General features: G+C 38.7%; 1 protein-coding gene across 1 annotated transcript in view; it reads left to right on the top strand.

Annotated features, from left to right (window-relative positions):
- Window positions 1–2223, top strand: part of LOC131347163 (microfibril-associated glycoprotein 4-like) — a 3011-nt gene extending 788 nt beyond the window's left edge. The window contains exons 3-5 of the mRNA XM_058381093.1: window positions 1–80; window positions 793–960; window positions 1705–2223. The exon at window positions 1–80 is cut by the window's left edge and continues 17 nt beyond it. Of these exons, the coding sequence (XP_058237076.1) occupies window positions 1–80; window positions 793–960; window positions 1705–1967 (511 nt within the window). The 3' untranslated portion in view covers window positions 1968–2223. The remainder of the gene's footprint in view (window positions 81–792; window positions 961–1704) is intronic.
- The last annotated feature ends 15064 nt before the right edge of the window (window positions 2224–17287 follow it).

Raw genomic sequence — 17287 nt, 5'->3', positions numbered from 1 at the left:
GGATGGCTCTGTGAATTTCTACAGACCATGGGAACACTACAAGAAAGGGTTTGGGAACAGGGATGGAGAATACTGGCTGGGTGAGAAATTCCAGCACAGATCACTCACAGGGTATTAAGTAGTGACCACTGGACAGACCTGCTGCAGTCAGAAATGTGATTAAAGCCAGAAATCTTGACAAAATATAAAGTAAATAATAAAACACTTTGTTTCATGATGATATAAAAAATCAGAATGGTACGATGTGACATGAAGCAAAGCAGAATAACTGGTAGCACCCCAAAGCTGTGATGTAATGGAACATCCTGAAGTGTTTTATTCTTCTTTTACCACAGCAGACTGCTTATAGTTACATATATTGTTGGGGAATGTCGACAGAACAAGTTCGCCAAACTCCCTTTATTCTTTTTGCTGTATTTAAAAATGCAGCTTGTCATGTTACCAAGAATCAGTGCAGTGCTGCCACCATGTGACCATACTGACTTCTACATTTATATTTACATTTGTGGCATTTGGCAGATGCCCTTATCCAGAGCAACATTTTAACTGAGCAACTGAGGGTTAAGGGCCTTGCTCAGGGGCCCAGCAGTGGCAGCTTGGTGGACCTGGGATTTGAACTCACAACCTTCCAATTAGTAGCCTAACACCTTCACCACTAAGCTACTGCAAAAATCTAAGTATTCATCCATCGTGCATCTTGAATTAAGAAATCTAGAAAGATCCTTGAACTTGATCTGAATTTCTTTCTTTTCTAAATATGAACAAATTACTTTTTCTTTCATTCACCTCAAGGATTGGAGAATCTCTACCAACTCACAAGAAAGCGGAAATATGAGCTGAAAGTGGACCTGCAGGACTTTGAGGGGGTGTCGGTTTACGCTCGATACACGGATTTCTCTGTGGAATCTGAAGCTAACAGCTACAAGCTCAGTGTTAGTGGCTTCCTCAATGGAGGTGCAGGTATGTGGGAGCTGCTGGGCTTCTCTTCGTACATTCAGGAGAGCTTGAAATCCAGATGAGTAGCAACTCTATGGCAATGTTACATTCATATTAGCTTGTTAGCTTGCATGTTGTTGAAACTAATATACCTTAACACTATTCACAAACAGTATACACTGATCAAGCATAATATTATGACCACCTACCTAATATTGTGTAGGTCCCCCTTTTGCTACCAAAACAGCCCTGACCCGTCCTGCACTGTGTATTCTGACCCCTTTCTATCAGAACCAGCATTAACTTCTTCAGCAGTTTGATCAACAGTAGCTCGTCTGTTGGATCGGATCACACAGTCCAGCCTTCACTTCACACGTGCATTAATGAGCCTTGACCGCCCATGACCCTGTCTCCGGTTCACCACTGTTGCTTTCTTGGACCACTTTTGATAGATACTGACCACTGCAGACCGGGAACACCCCACAAGAGCTGCAGTTTTGGAGATGCTCTGATCCAGTGGTCTAGCCCCAAATTTGGTCAAACTCGCTCAAATCCTTATGCTTGTCCATTTTTCCTGCTTCTAACATCAACTTTGAGGACAAAATGTTCACTTGCTGCCTAATATATCCCACCCACTAACAGGGGCCATGATGAGGAGATACTCAGTCTTATTCACTTCACCTGGCACTGCTCACAATATTATGCTTGATCAATGTACATTAGAGAGTTTCTAGAGTTTCTACATTAGATAACTTCTGTTATCTGCAGGTGATGCCATGACACCAGTCAATGGACAGAATTTCTCCACATTTGACAAAGACCAGGACTTGCATCCAGGGTCCTGTGCTAAAAGATTCCTCGGGGGTTTTTGGTACAGTGACTGTCACAGTGCTAATCCTAATGGGATTTACCTGTGGGGACGTGATGGCACTCATTACGCCATCGGAAATGTGTGGCAACAATGGAAAGGATATGATTATGGTCTCAAATACATCAGCATGAAGATCAGACCTGTGTCTGTAGCACAGTGATGAGTTTCTCTTTATAACATTACTGTTGTTATGGATGGTGGAAGTGGTTTTGAGGTAGTGATGGTGGAGGCTGTAGTAGAGGTATTGGTGCTGTTGTTGGAGGATGTTGATGTTATTAACACAACAACAGGTTTTTTTTGTTTCTTGATATTATTCAGACTCTTGTGGAAGAAAATTGTATTTAAGTGTATTTTTATAAAAAGAAAAAAATGACTGCTACAATTCTAATATTTTGAAATAAATGACTTATAACTGGTTTAAATTCCAGACATGCAAATATGTGTATGTTTACTGAAATGGTCAGTGAGTGCTATGCATCACAAGTGTAACAATGTGTTGGTCTCATTAACACCACTCATCAAATGTTTACATGAACATTAAAAATGACTTTAATCTAGCCCCGAATGTTTTATCCCGAATTTTGCCACCAGAGTGTAGAAGAATTAAGTAAATGATCGGTTTAGTTGAGCACTGTTACTGTTTATTGTTCGTGCATGCCAAAATACTGCGAGAGTGTGCGCTTGAATATGCTCTAGAACCACTCTCGCGATACTTTATCCTACTTTGTCCTACACCAGTGGTATTCAACTAAAATTTAAAGAGGTCCAGTTATCTGGACCTCTTATCTGGAGAAAGTCTGGTCTGGAGAAAGTGCAGGCCACTCCATTTGAGGTACCCCAGCCTCCAGCAGCTGTTCCCTAATGATGCGACCTCGATGAGCTGGAGCATTGTCGTCCATGAAGATGAAATTAGGCCTGTGTTGTTCATGCAGGGGCACAATGACTGGATTAATGATGTTATTCAGGTAGTATTGGCTTGTCAGTGTACCATTCACAAGATGTAGGTCAGTTCTGTATTGATTGGACACACCTGCCCAGACTGTAACACCACCACAACAGTGGCTGATGCATAGCGCTCTCCTTGACATCTCCAACATCGTTGGCGGTCATCATTTCTGCTCAACGTGAATCGACTTTCATCAGAGAACAGCACTGAGGCCCACTGGTCCCTCTTCCAGCGTAAATGCTCTCTGGCCCGACGCCTGTGCCTGGTGGTGTGGTCAGATACCCTTGCAGGTCGTCTAGCACGCAGACCACCCCGATGTAAACGGTTTCGAATGGTCTGACGTGACACTTGGGTTCCTCTCACCTCCCTTAAATGTCATCTTGGTCTGATGATGTCAAAATGTGAACAGCATGATGAAGAGGACTGTTTAAATACCAATTCTAATTGAACCAGAAAAATTATTGGTGGATTCATGGATCAAACACCAGTTGTGAATTTTGCCGTTAAGCACCTTGTTAGAGAACAGCAAGTTCTGCAAAAAGTACTGAAACACTGAACAGTTGGACATGTGCATTCAAAAGTGTAGAGAAGGTCAAATCAAGTTCACCTGGAAAGGTTATAGTGCATTTTAGGTGCATCCTGAAATTTCACCCGAAAGACAAATATCCTTAACTTTTTGTGAGTAGTGTATATTTAAGTAGCCTAGTAGTTGTATCAACATCTGCATGTAATCAATATCTGACTGTCAAATCAAATGAATTCAGTACAATTCAAAAACTTTGACAATATTTATTGTCATGTAACATACAACTGAACATATACACTACCAGTCAAAAGTTTTGATTCCATGGTGTTTCCTGATGTTTATTTCTTTCTACATTGTAAAACAATGCTGAAGGCGGCCAAAATCCACAATAATGTCCTTTGAACAGTTGATATTGAGATATGTCTGCTACTGATGCTCTGTAAAGCCTTCATAACGCCTCTAATCTGAGGTGCTGTTAATTGGTGATTTCTGAGGCTGGTAACTCTAAATGAACTTCTCCTCTGCAGCAGAGGTCAGTTTTGGTCTTGCTTTACTGGGATGGTCTTCATGTGAGACAGTTTCATCATGGTGCTTGATGGGTTTTGCAAATGCACTTGACAATACTGTTCTTGGAAGAACTATTCCAGAACACCTGACCTTCGTGTCTTAAAATAACAACTGACTGTTTTTTGTTGTCATTACATATGGATTACTGAAGTCCATGTGTGTTATTTCATAGTTTTGAAATCTCTAGGATTGTTCTAGAATGTAGAAAATAAATCTCTAAACAAAAAATATTGAATTAGAAGGTGTGTCCAAACTTGACTGGTAGTGTATGTATGACTGTAGATATGTATATTAACTAAATAAAAGTACGGCTGCATTTCAAAATAAGAGAAAATAAATAAAATGTGAAAATTGTGTATGTTCAAATAAAGTGCTTAACTTCAGAAAAATAAAATAAACGGAGGAAAAGCTTGAGTTTCCCCTTTTCTGTTTTACATCTTGACTCAACAGTCTCAACCAATTTTACAAATAATAAATCTTAACACGTCTTAACAGGCGAACAGTTATAGAGTATCACTTTCTTCCCCTCTTATATCCCACTCCCCCACTTTTTTGCTCAGTGAGAGAATTGAGCTCTAGCTTGTCTCGCCAGGATTTTAAACCTGGGCTTGAATGGAGTCAGGGCAATTCTCATACACATGTGGAGGTGCTCATTGGTGAGCCTGGAACGATATTTAGTTTTGATTATGTTTATTGTGGAGAAAGCTGCCTCGCAGTTGTATGTGGAGCCAAACATGGTCAAGATGTACAGGGCTACAAACTGCTCTTTCAGGGCCACATCTGCTTGAAGATCAACCAATTGCATCTGGAGAGGCCCAGCATTTACCCATTTAAAGTGCTGTGTGACTTCCTTTGAGAACCCCTTGACATCTGTGATGAGAAATGGGTTCTGAATGAACATGGTGAGCTGCTGTCCAAAGCTGAAGCTGTCAAAACGGTTGCTGAAGTTTACAATCAGCTTATCAGTAAAGTCAACAAAAGAAGACACATCTCTCTGTCCCTCAAGTTTCCTCTGAAAGGAGTGGACAGCTGTCATCAGTTCACAAATTGAATTGTCTTTGCCCTGTAGCCTCAAATTCAGTTCATTCAGATGTGAAGTGATATCAATCAAAAATGCCACATTATCCATCTGTTTCTCATTTTCTAAAAAGAGAGAAAACTGTGTTGCTTTCTGACTTATTAGCCCTGTCAAAAAAGATGCTACTTCCCTCCTGATGGACCAAATGCGTGCTAACACCCTGCCTTTGCTGAGCCATCTCACATTGTTGTGCAGCAAAAGATCATCAGCATTGGCATCAACTTCTTCGAGGAATTCCCTAAGATGCTGGTGGGAAGACGATGCCCTGAGAAAACTGATCATTTTCATCATTGTATTCATCACCTCAGCATGCTCATCTGACAGGGAGGCACAGAACATAGACTGATGAATGATACAATGGTAAGCTATGAGCTCAGGATTGTCCTCTTTCAGTCTTGCTACAGCTCCTTTCTCTCTCCCTATCATAGCAGGGGCTCCATCTGTGGTTATTGAAACTACTTATTTTGGCTTGTTTAGGTAAATGTCTTCTCCTCTTGTACTGGTCTGAAGGGGACTGACACCTAACAGGTCTTCACAGAATGCTTTCTGGTCTGTGTTGAAAAACCTGACATTCACTAACAGCTGAGCTTTGTCACACATGTCAGTGGACTCATCCACAGCTAAACCTACACATGATGCCTCATGCATGGCTTCATCTAGCTGGGTTAGCACAGCTTGAGCTAATATTTCACTTTTCTTTGTGGCAGATGATGGTGACATGGGAATTTGCTTTATTTTATCACAAAGCTCTCATACAACCCCTCCATCAGTAAATGGCTTTTTGTGTTGACCCAAAATCCAAGCAACTCTGAGGGAACACTGAAGAGCACGTTGTTGGGCAGTGAATGTGTGGCTCAGGATCCTGGTGGACTGGTCATATTGGGCTCTGAGACTACTTATTTTCTGTGATCTCACTTCAGATCTGAGTGGGTATGTTTGTTCATAACCTTTATGTTTTGTCTCATAATGGCGTTTCACATTGGCTCTTTTAATAAGTGCCACGGTTTCTGAACATATGAGACACACTGGTTTAGTGCTCCAGTGGGAAGTATGAACAGAAACGAGTCCATTCCGGATTAAATGCTCTATTTTCACTGTCCACTTTTCTTTTTTTGGAGGGCGCCATTTGTTCCTTATTTTTCTCTCTCTTTCTCCGATTCACTCGCCTGTTTCTCTCTCTTTCTCCGTCTCACTCGTCTGTTTCTCTCTCTTTCTCCGTCTCACTCGCCTGTTTCTCTCTCTTTCTCCGATTCACTTGCCTGTTTCTCTCTCTTTCTCCGTCTCACTCGTCTGTTTCTCTCTCTTTCTCTGTCTCACTCGCCTGTTTCTCTTTCTCCGTCTCACTCGTCTGTTTCTCTCTCTTTCTCCGTCTCACTCGTCTGTTTCTCTCTCTTTCTCCGTCTCACTCGTCTGTTTCTCTCTCTTTCTCCGTCTCACTCGTCTGTTTCTCTCTCTTTCTCTGTCTCACTCGTCTGTTTCTCTCTCTTTCTCCGTCTCACTCGTCTGTTTCTCTCTCTTTCTCTGACTCACTCGTCTGTTTCTCTCTCTTTCTCCGTTTCACTCCCCTGTTTCTCTTTCTTTCTCCATCTCACTCGCCTGTTTCTCTTCCTTTCTCCGTCTCACTTGTCTGTTTCTCTTGCTTTGTTTTCTACATGTATCACTATTTTTCTTTTTCTTTCTACCGTCTTTTCATGTGTAACTTGCCTCTAGCTCTGTTTACACTGTAGAGTCGTAATGTTTACCGCCTGGAATGCACAGACTTGATTGGCTGAGTGGTATCATGTGGGATGGCTTAACTCACATGCAATTGGTCTGTGTGTTTCCACTACCACTACCGTAAAGTCTACAAAAGCTGTGCCAGTGGAAATAGAAGCGCCCCGTTAGGTTTTAAATCATGACCTTCTGTTTTGGCTGTAGGTCCGGGTCCGTGTAGGGAGGCTTCTGGGTCCGCCAGAACCCTAACCCTAACTTTTAATATTTAATGTTAACACAGTTGATAAAAGTCGGCTGACAAATGTGTGTTGTGTAAAAAAGGAGGCCCACTGTCTCTGATTCTGAAAACCCCTGACATATAGTTCAAGTTCAAGAAGCTTTATTGTCATTTCAACCACATATATCTGACGCAGTACAAAGTGAAATGAAACACCGTTTCTCCAGGACCTGGTGCTACAGAAACATACAACATGGAGTTCAAACACAAAAAACAACACAGAGCTAGGACAGAAAGTTCGTCCAAGCCACATAAAGTGCAAAGTGTAGGACCCTTTAGAATATTATTCCATATCCAATACGTACAAAAGCCTTAAATTAAATAAACCTAAAGATAGATCTAAATAAAATATAAACTGTTAAAACACTAAGACATTACAGTCTGAACATCATGACTTTCTATTATTCCACTAATGCAGTATTTAAGTTAAAATCCAGACATGACTTAGGTGAACAATGGACCAGAACAGACTCCATCATTCGGCTGTTCTGTCTGTTGATAAAGGAATTCTCAGCACTAGAAATACTAGTATGGTAACTGACCGTTTTACTCAAGTCCAGTCTCTGAGATACTCTCTGATGATTCCACTCTCAAAGAAGTAGGATAGAAAAGTCACCAAGAGCATGAAGTAGACAAGATACAAGCAGCAAGACAGATGAGAGAATGAGAGAGGAGAGAACGATAAGAGAAGCTGTAAAAAATAAAAAAGAAACAAAGAATAATACATACAATAGTGCAGCATAAATCAGGAATGAAATAAGAGGTGCAGTATAATATAGATTATTGTAAAATAATAATAATAAAAAAGATCTACACGACACTGCTTCACACACAAGCTGTAAAAGAGATAATATTCCACGTGAAATTGAAATGAAATTTTTCTAAAGTTGCGTACTGTTTGTGTTCATTTGTGTTTTTTATTGAACAATATTACATAAAAATGCCCTTACAAAACGTGTTATTCTTGGTTACCCCCTCTCCCTAATTAGCCCCTGATGTTTTCAAATCCTAGAAACGCCCCTGATGAATACTGGTGGGTACAATTCAAGTAAAATTACATCCAAAGTACAATGCCTGAGAAAACTATTTAATTACAGAAATAACTTTACCTAAAACCCAAAGCTTTACACCCTAATCTTGTACATATACAAACTCTCATTTCCTCATAGAAAGGGACTGCATGCCTTAGCAAACACGTGCATACAGCAGGTTTGTAATAATCAGACCGAATTGACTCGATGCAGGAAGTGAATCATTGCAGTATTCTTATAAGCTGCAACATTTATAGTTTATTTATTTTAGATCATCAGCGTTATAAGGTCTAGCACTGCAAAAATACCATGCCTGATGAAGATTTGAATAAAAATGACAGCTAATTGCTATATAATCTTTAGGCCACATACATACTGTCATTTTAATCACCTCCAGCTGTTTTTACAGCTGTTTTAAGTACATAATTCCAGTTCCAATATTCAACATCATCATCAAGGCCCTCACTGCAGTTCTCTGTAAAATAAAAGGTAAATAAATAAATGAATAAATAAAACACAGATTGTTACCTGACCTGAACATCATACAGTAAAAACATCCGCCAGGAGTGTGTGAGCTTGAGACCTTACTGAGAAATGCAAATAAGTGTCCTGAACTCCTCTGTCCTGAAAATTTCAACAAAAAGTTCAAGCTTCACCTCTGACTGATACACAACACTGATGCTGGAGACTCCTTCCACACACACACACACACACACACCAAAATTCACCATATCAACATTTTTTAATCTGTTTATTATCAGTGGAGTGTTTCTTGTGGATGAGTTGTTACTATGAGACAATAACATCTGAACAATCACAATCCAGAACACACACACACCCACACACACACACACCCCACACGTGTGTATGTGCGTGTTTGTACAGCTGTGCAATGTCCTTGTGTGGGTTAATGGACAGGTATGCAGACATTCTGCTGTGTTGAGATGTTTTTTATAGAAGGAAGTAACCTTCTATTTACAAGAAAGTCAAACACCATGTTCATCAACATTCCACAGTTCAGTCAGCTCCTTCTCAGAACCCAGGTGGATCAGATGTCTGATACTATAGAATTTAATTTTGTGATATGAGATTTAGATCTTAGATTAGTGAATGTGGTTCATATAAAATTCTGGAACGTTTAGTATTGATGTTTTATTGCAACAGCAACTTTTTTATTAATTTTTTAAATGACATTTTTATCATTGTCTGCAATAACGCTGAAGGGCCAATAAAACGTGTATCAGCGTGGGTAAAAAAAAGTTGTGGATCAGATACAAATTCATTTAGTCTGAATGGAATCAGATTTGGAATTGTTTAGTTGTTATAAAAAGACATACCTTGATCTTATTTCAATTTATACTTTGAAGTGAACAAGTTTAACCGAATAAAAAATCTCATGTTTTAGTAACATGTATCCATGTTTTTAAGCACTTCCAAAAATATTTGAGAATGTTCATTTTAAAGCATAGTTGGTTGTAAAGAGAAAAATAAGTTAGATATTGACACACTTGAATAAAATGCCTGTGAAGTTCTGGGAAGGAACTGACAAAGCTATGGAATGTAGATGAGCATCATGTTTGAATTATAAGAAATTAAAGATTACTTCCTTATAAAAGCTCATGCACATAATTCAGCACAACACAATGTACCTGGATGTGGGCCAATGCTCTGTATACCTGCTTATTTTTGATAATAAATAATAATTATGGCTTATAAATAAAAAGATACTATAAAAGCGCACACACACACACACACACACAGAGGTCAGGTACCATCTGTTCCACACAAGTAAGTTCTTTGTCCTCTCCTTTATTTTCTCAGTGTTATCGGATAGTTAAACATCAGTTCTGTTATATTCAGGATTTCGATGGATCAGAAGGTGTTGATGAATTCTCTGTAACAGCGGCTCTGACAGTCACGTAGCTGCACATCACAGGTTTATATTAATGCAGTCGATCTAATACATTATCATTTTTATAGCAACAGCTGACTGACAGGGACATGTACAGCAGATGCTGATAATAAACTGACCAAAATAATCATTGATAGACGTTTTCTGTAAGGAGACCTTTTATGAAAAATATTAGATTTTTTAAAAAAAATTATAGGATAGGAACAATAGGAAGGGCGTAACAAAAGACACACAAAGAAGCAGGCTTCCAAGGTTCACCTGCCAGCGCCCTCTCTGGGCCTGGCAGGGAACTGTCCAGCTGTTCCTGACACTCCTGCACAGGCAAGGTACTGTCTCAGAATAATTTATATTTATTTAATTTAATTTTCATGAATAAAACATTTTTCTTTGATAAATGAGAAAAATGTCAAGTCCTTTTGATTATTGCTGTGTTTCATTTTGCAGAGAAAAGAAATGAGGGCCTTGACTATAATGGTGAGACGTTTTATACTGTATTCTTGTATCAGTTCAGTAAGTCACCAGTACACCAAGATAAATTCTTCTTGCATGTAAAACTGACAGTATTTATAAAGTAAGTATAAAGTCAACTTAATAAAGATGATTCTGATTAAGAAGCATTAACCTCTCTCTCTCTCTCAATTCAATTCAATTCAATTCAATTCAATTCAATTCAATTCAATTCAATTCATCCTTTAATAAACTTGTGGAAGGAGTCTCCAGTGTCAGCGCTGTGTATCAGTCAGAGCTGGAACTTCATCTTCAGGACAGAGTTTTACACTTCTTTTCCGTTTTTTTCAATAACATGACAAGCTGAGTTTTTTCTCTTATTAACTTAAAGAGAGACGGCTGAGGGGATGAGTGACAAGTTTATAGCTGATAGAACAGAAGAACGAACTCATTTCGCTTCACAACAAAACCTATGACATGTTAAAATATAAAGTTACACAGCAGGGTGGTAGCATTACCAGTTCTGGGGCTTCTGGGGTTTGATTCTGAGCTTCTCATGAATTAAAAATAAGTGTATCAGATTACTTTTGTACTTTCAGACATTAATATGGTGCATCTAAAATAACACAAATAATTAAACAAACAAACAAATAATTAAATAGTTTTGCTGTGTTTTTTCTGTCATGAAGGATCTAACTGTTTGTCACACGCTATTATAAACTACACTATATTATGAAAAATATTAGATTTTTTTTAAAAAATTATTATAATCTTGTATCTGATGTCCAATTAAATGCTCTTGACAACATATATGCCCCATATATGCAACATATATGCAAGACACAGGGTGTCTTGCTGTAAAGTAGGAACTTATCATCAGTAAACATGGTTTGTGTGTGTGGTTTTTACCATGCTTCTTCACACACACTATTCACCTTTTCACTCATCACTTGAAGGAGAATATTGATGTGGAAGAGGGCAGAGTTTGTGAGAGTCATGTGACTTTCCAGAGGAGTGTTTTACTAGCTTGGAGTTGTAGGCCCCTATAGATGTGTACTGTGACATGGGTTGCTCTGAGGATTCATACCGGGGATGGACAGTAAGAGAGTTATTCATTCGTTCCTTAGGAAGAATGTGCAGTAGAAACAAACCACACAACGGTTTTCCCATTCTGTTTAAGCTCATATTAACTTTATACACCAGTCAGCCATAACATTAAAACCACCTGCCCTATATATTGTGTAATTTCTTCTTGTGCCTCCAAAACACGTCTGAATCATTGAGGCATGCACTCTACAAAACAAAAAAGATCCTTTAAGTCCAGTATGTTGTGAAGTAGAGCTTCCATATATCAGACTTATTTGTCCAGCATATTCCACAGATGCTTATTTGGATTGAGATCTGAGGAATGTTTTCACTGTACTTTACTTCATTTTTTAGATATATGTAAATATATCAAAATGTCAGAGAGATGAATTAAAGGCCTTTTAAAAGTCAGAGGAGAATGGACGGCAGCGTGAATTTCTATAGGCGTTGGGAGCAGTATAAGAATGGTTTTGGGAATAAGAGTGGAGGATACTGGCTGGGTGAGATCTTTTTTTTTAATCATTATTTATTTTTTAGTATTTTGTACCAGTTTTTGCTCATCTTTATACACTTGACTTTTGAGTTCCTCTTGATACTTTTGTTTATTGTGATTTGCTAACCATGTTTGTAGAAATGTTAGTGTTATGTCTGAACTTCAGAATCACTCAACACCAGATTTGCCAGATTTGTCCTAGCTGCATGGCCGTGCTTACTACAGGGTGGAAAAAAGTTGAGAGAAATGTTGTGGAGCTTTCGAGGACCTCGCACAGAAGCTTCAAGCTTTTCCTTGTGGAAGGCAGACTTGGCAGAAATCACATCCAAAGAGAATTTGGACAGGAGCAATCGGTAAGAGATGAGATCTGTGTTGAGTTGTGACTTCTTCCACTCAAGAAGTTTATTTGCATGTGCACAGTGAAACATAGCAATTTAAACCATACAATGTAATTCTTACTTTGTTAATCTCCCTAACACAAAATAATAAATAATAGCAATAAATATGAAAATATAGTATCAACATACAGACTAAAATATAAAGACCTGGTGTCACTCGTGAATCAGTTCTTCCAGAGTGAACTGGCTTTTACACTTGTACATAGCCCTGTGTACTCAAATTAGACATCTGCAGGTTTGTAGAACCTCTGCATGATGACCCACAACAAGCTGTATGAGCTGAAAGTGGATCTGGAAGACCATGATGGATTGACAGCATGTGCTATCTACACAGTTTTCTCTGTGGGTAGCGAGAAGAGCGGTTACGTGCTATGTGTCGGAGGCTTCATAAACAATGGAGCAGGTGAGAGATGTGAAGTTAGTCAGTGTTTGTGTGCAAATAATTGAGAAAGAGTTTTTATTTCAAATATGTGTACAATGTGTGTAGTAAAAATGCTTCTCTTTGCAGGTGATTGTCTGACATAGCATTGGACAGAATTTCTCCGCTTACGATAATGAGCAGAATTCTTATAGCTCTGCTAGACATTACCTCGGGGGGGGTTGGGTACAATTCTTTCCATGGACCACTTCCGTGGACCACTTGGAGAGGAGTAAATTATGGCCTTAAGACCATCACTATGAAAATCAGACCAAGGTCTTAAACCTTACATCATCCTGGATATAAAACAGTAGTATCTGCTCTTATTTTCTAGTTTACAAAAGTGATTCTGTTTGTTGGAACCAGTTATATAATTCCCTCCTTCATACAGGTAATCTAGTATTTCTATAATATTAACAGATATATCAGGGAAAAGGGAAACAGAAATATGTTTAAAAGGTGCCACAGAGCTGATCTCTAGCTGGTTATTGATTTTATGTTGTTTTTTTTTTGCAAACTTACTGGTGAATATTAAAGTTCACTTTTAATTTAAATGTGTTTTTTTTTGTACACGTATCTGCATATGCATTCTGATCAGCACAAGGATGAAGTTGAGTGGAATATACACTGGAAGAGTTTGAGAGATGTTTGTCAAACACCATGAACTTTAACCTGCATTTGATTTGCATGTATCAGCCTGGAGTATTACAGAAATGTAATCTGTGCTTAATGTTACATGGGGTTACCTATATACTCTCCATCTACTTCAAGAGAAACACCTATACACTATTATCTAATCATCCAATTATGTGGCAGCAGAGCAATACATTCCTGCTCACCACAGTTGTAAAGACTGTTTGTATATATATATATATATAATGTATATATATATATATATAAATGTTTCTGTCCACAGAATCTTCGCTCACTGTTTTTTGTCTTTGTATGTTTTTAACACCATTCTGAAAAAACCTCTTGAGTGAAAATGCTAGCAGGAAACCAACAGTGGTTTTACTCAACATAGACTATCAGACACGATTACGTTCTATATCGCTAGAATTAAAAAAAAAGTCAGCCATGATACAACGCTCCTGGAACAGAGAGGGTTAAAAGCCCTCAAGGGCCCGACAGTGGCAGCTTGGCAGTGCTGGGACTCTTCTGATCAACAACCCAGAACAATTTGAGTTACCACTTCCCCACTTCAGTGTGCAGCAAAATAGAAGAGAACTGCCCTTGCTGTTCCAGTACTTTTGGAGGGGACTGTAAATGTAATTAAAATGAAGTATAACATATAAATGTTTAAATTTTGAAATTTTGTTCATGTGCTGACTGATTCCACCTTCTCGGAGAGTGAATTACGGGAAAACCCAGTGCCAGTAGGTTAATTGATTTGAGACCATAATGTGCTGATATTGGAACAAAGTAGAGGACATCCCTAGTTATCAAGATCTTGTTTAAAAGCAAATAATCACAATCAAACCAAATCCCCAAAACATATAGTGTGAAAATTTAAATGTTGACAAAGTAGAACTATTTAAAATGTACAATTTTTGCTTTCTGCAGAAAAGTGTGCTGCAACCACAATATGCTGCATTATAAGTCATTACAAGTTTCTTGTCCTTTGTGTCTATTTACTGTCAGCTTTAGGGGTGAATAGGTTTAAAGGTACTATCTTTTGAAATAAAAAATATACTTGTGAGGTTTCTGATGTGAGGTGGAATGTAGACAAGTAACATGTTCACATTTCTTGTTACTTACTTGTAGAATAAATGTACATGTGTATATTTTAGACTAAATACCATGTATGCATTCTGGTTTTCTGTATAATTGTGATCTTGCATAGATAAACATCAGGACATCCCATATATAAGATACTGTATAAAAGACACACACACACACAAACACACACAGAGAAGCAACACATCAACCCCACATCTGAATAATTTAATACAGACAGGCTCCTTGTAATGTCTGGGACCCCCGCCCTATGCGGGGCTCGACCCCAGACGCCCGTGGTGTGTCTGCACACGCCAGCACACGGTGTAACGAGACCCATGCGCAGGATTCAGCGAAGCGCTGCTTTTATTACATTTAAGACGCGACATAGGGAAACAAACGTAACACTAGACATGGCGTGGTTAACTAAACAAAACAAAAACAAAACCTAGACCTTAGCTTGGACATGGAACCTAGCAAACAAAACCCCAACAGAAACCACGGTACAGATAACAATCATGGACAAGGACACAACCACAAGGATCCCTATTTATAGGGGTAGACATTAGGGCTAATGGGATACAGGTGACACAATCAGGATAGGAACAATAGGAAGGGCGTAACAAAAGACACACAAAGAAGCAGGCTTCCAAGGTTCACCTGCCAGCGCCCTCTCTGGGCCTGGCAGGGAACTGTCCAGCTGTTCCTGACACTCCTGCACAGGCAAGGTACTGTCTCAGAATAATTTATATTTATTTAATTTAATTTTCATGAATAAAACATTTTTCTTTGATAAATGAGAAAAATGTCAAGTCCTTTTGATTATTGCTGTGTTTCATTTTGCAGAGAAAAGAAATGAGGGCCTTGACTATAATGGTGAGACGTTTTATACTGTATTCTTGTATCAGTTCAGTAAGTCACCAGTACACCAAGATAAATTCTTCTTGCATGTCAATTTAAAGTCAACTTAATAAAGATGATTCTGATTAAGAAGCATTAACCTCTCTCTCTCAATTCAATTCAATTCAATTCAAGGAACAAAGAACGGAATAAAACCTGAAGTGAAAACCAATTGACATTTACATTTCTGTATACGGGATTGGCCAGACACCCTTTTCCATGCTTTGGGGGGGGGGGTGTTTCTATCCCTCAGTCTCCACCCCTGTAGATGCTGTACTATGACATGGGCTGCTTGGAGGATTCATCCCAAGGATGGACAGTAAGAGACTGAACAATTATGACTTGATGATCTCACTGACCATTGCAGGAGTAAAGAAAACAAAATTTGTTTTTAAATACTTTCTAATTAAATGTTACTATTTTCATGCAGCTAAAAAACATAATGCCATTTTTGATTACTTTGGTTTACAGGATGCTATATGTGATAGATTCTGATAGAGAATGCGTTTTTAACTGTTAGCTACGTGAAGATGAGAGCCCTGAATGAAACATGATGAATATGGGATCAAGCAAAAGGGGGTGGGGTCATTCATATTAGAGAGCTCAAAACATCTACACATCTGTCAGTCACTCCAGAGTCATATGTTGATTGGCTCATCTGGTGTTTTTAATGTGGGAAAAGTAGTAAACTGCTCTTTTGGGTTATTTCTGAGTGAACTAAGCAGCATACTGCGGTGTTAAAATGTGGAACTGATGCATCTGAGAGGAGTGTACCATCAGTTTGTGCTATAAAATGTAAGTAGAATTTGCCTAGTTTATGTCAGTAGCAAATGTCTATTCACATAAAAACCAACCTATCAGAACATTTGATTGACAGCACAGTTATTCATCCATCATCCCTCTCCCTCTCTCTCTCTCTTAATTTATCTTGGTTCACAAGCAAATCAGCTACAGAAGAGCTCAACCATATATTTCTAACCATTTATAATCTCAGATCATGAGATTAATTCTATTCCTTCTAACTCATTCATTTTATGCTATTATAATCTAGCAAACATTCAGGTAGATTTTAACATTCAGTTTTAGTTCATATGCAGTAGTTTTTTTCCTCCTAAATTCCTTCACAAAGGGGAGCTACTACTCCAGTATATTCTGTGTGTGTCAAGGAGGGACAATAGCATGTACCAGCACCACCACAGTGATGAAAACTCAAACATATTCACTCCTAGATACAAAGTGAAATTTCTAAAGCACATTATAGAGAAAATCAAAGCGGAATTCGTTGCATTTACATTTACATTTCTGGCATTTGGCAAATGCTGTTAACCAGAGCGAGGCACAAAAGTTCTTTGAAGTCTCTGTCAGTAAATACATTAACATGGTTTAGTAGGTCACAGACTTAGTATACCATCAGCCTAAAAACTGAGGGTTTTTTTGTATGTTTGTTTTTTTTTTAATAAAATGTACATACAACAATACATAAAACAAACAGGGAAAATAAGAGCTAGTTTAAGTGTTTCAGGAAGAGGTAGGTCTTCATCCATTGTTTGAAGACAGTCAGTGACTCGGCTGTACGGACATCTAGGGGAAGTTCATTCCACTACCTCAGTGCCAGAACAGAGAAGAGTCTAGATGTATACCTACCTCTTACTGTGCGAGATGATGGGACCAGTCAAGGAGTGCTAGTGGATCTGAGGGAGCAAGGTGCAGTGTGAGAAGTAATAAGAGCTTTGAGGTCAGAGGGAGCTGGTCCATTCTTAGCTTTGTAGGCAAGCATCTGTGTTTTGAATCTAATGTGTGCAGCTACCGGAAGCCACTGGAGTGAACACAGCAGTGGGGTGGTGTGGGAGAACTTAGGCAGGTTGGATCATTTGCAGTGGACAAATTGCTTTCAGAGGTAGACCTGACAGTAAAGAGTTGCAGTAGTCCAGTCTCAAAATGACAAGAGACTGAACAAGCACTTGAGTAGCCT

The sequence above is a fragment of the Hemibagrus wyckioides genome, linkage group LG26 (genome assembly GCF_019097595.1).
Source record: "Hemibagrus wyckioides isolate EC202008001 linkage group LG26, SWU_Hwy_1.0, whole genome shotgun sequence".
Taxonomy (NCBI): domain Eukaryota; kingdom Metazoa; phylum Chordata; class Actinopteri; order Siluriformes; family Bagridae; genus Hemibagrus; species Hemibagrus wyckioides.
Note: the sequence above shows the minus strand (reverse complement) of the source record. Positions and strands in the feature narration are given on the sequence as shown.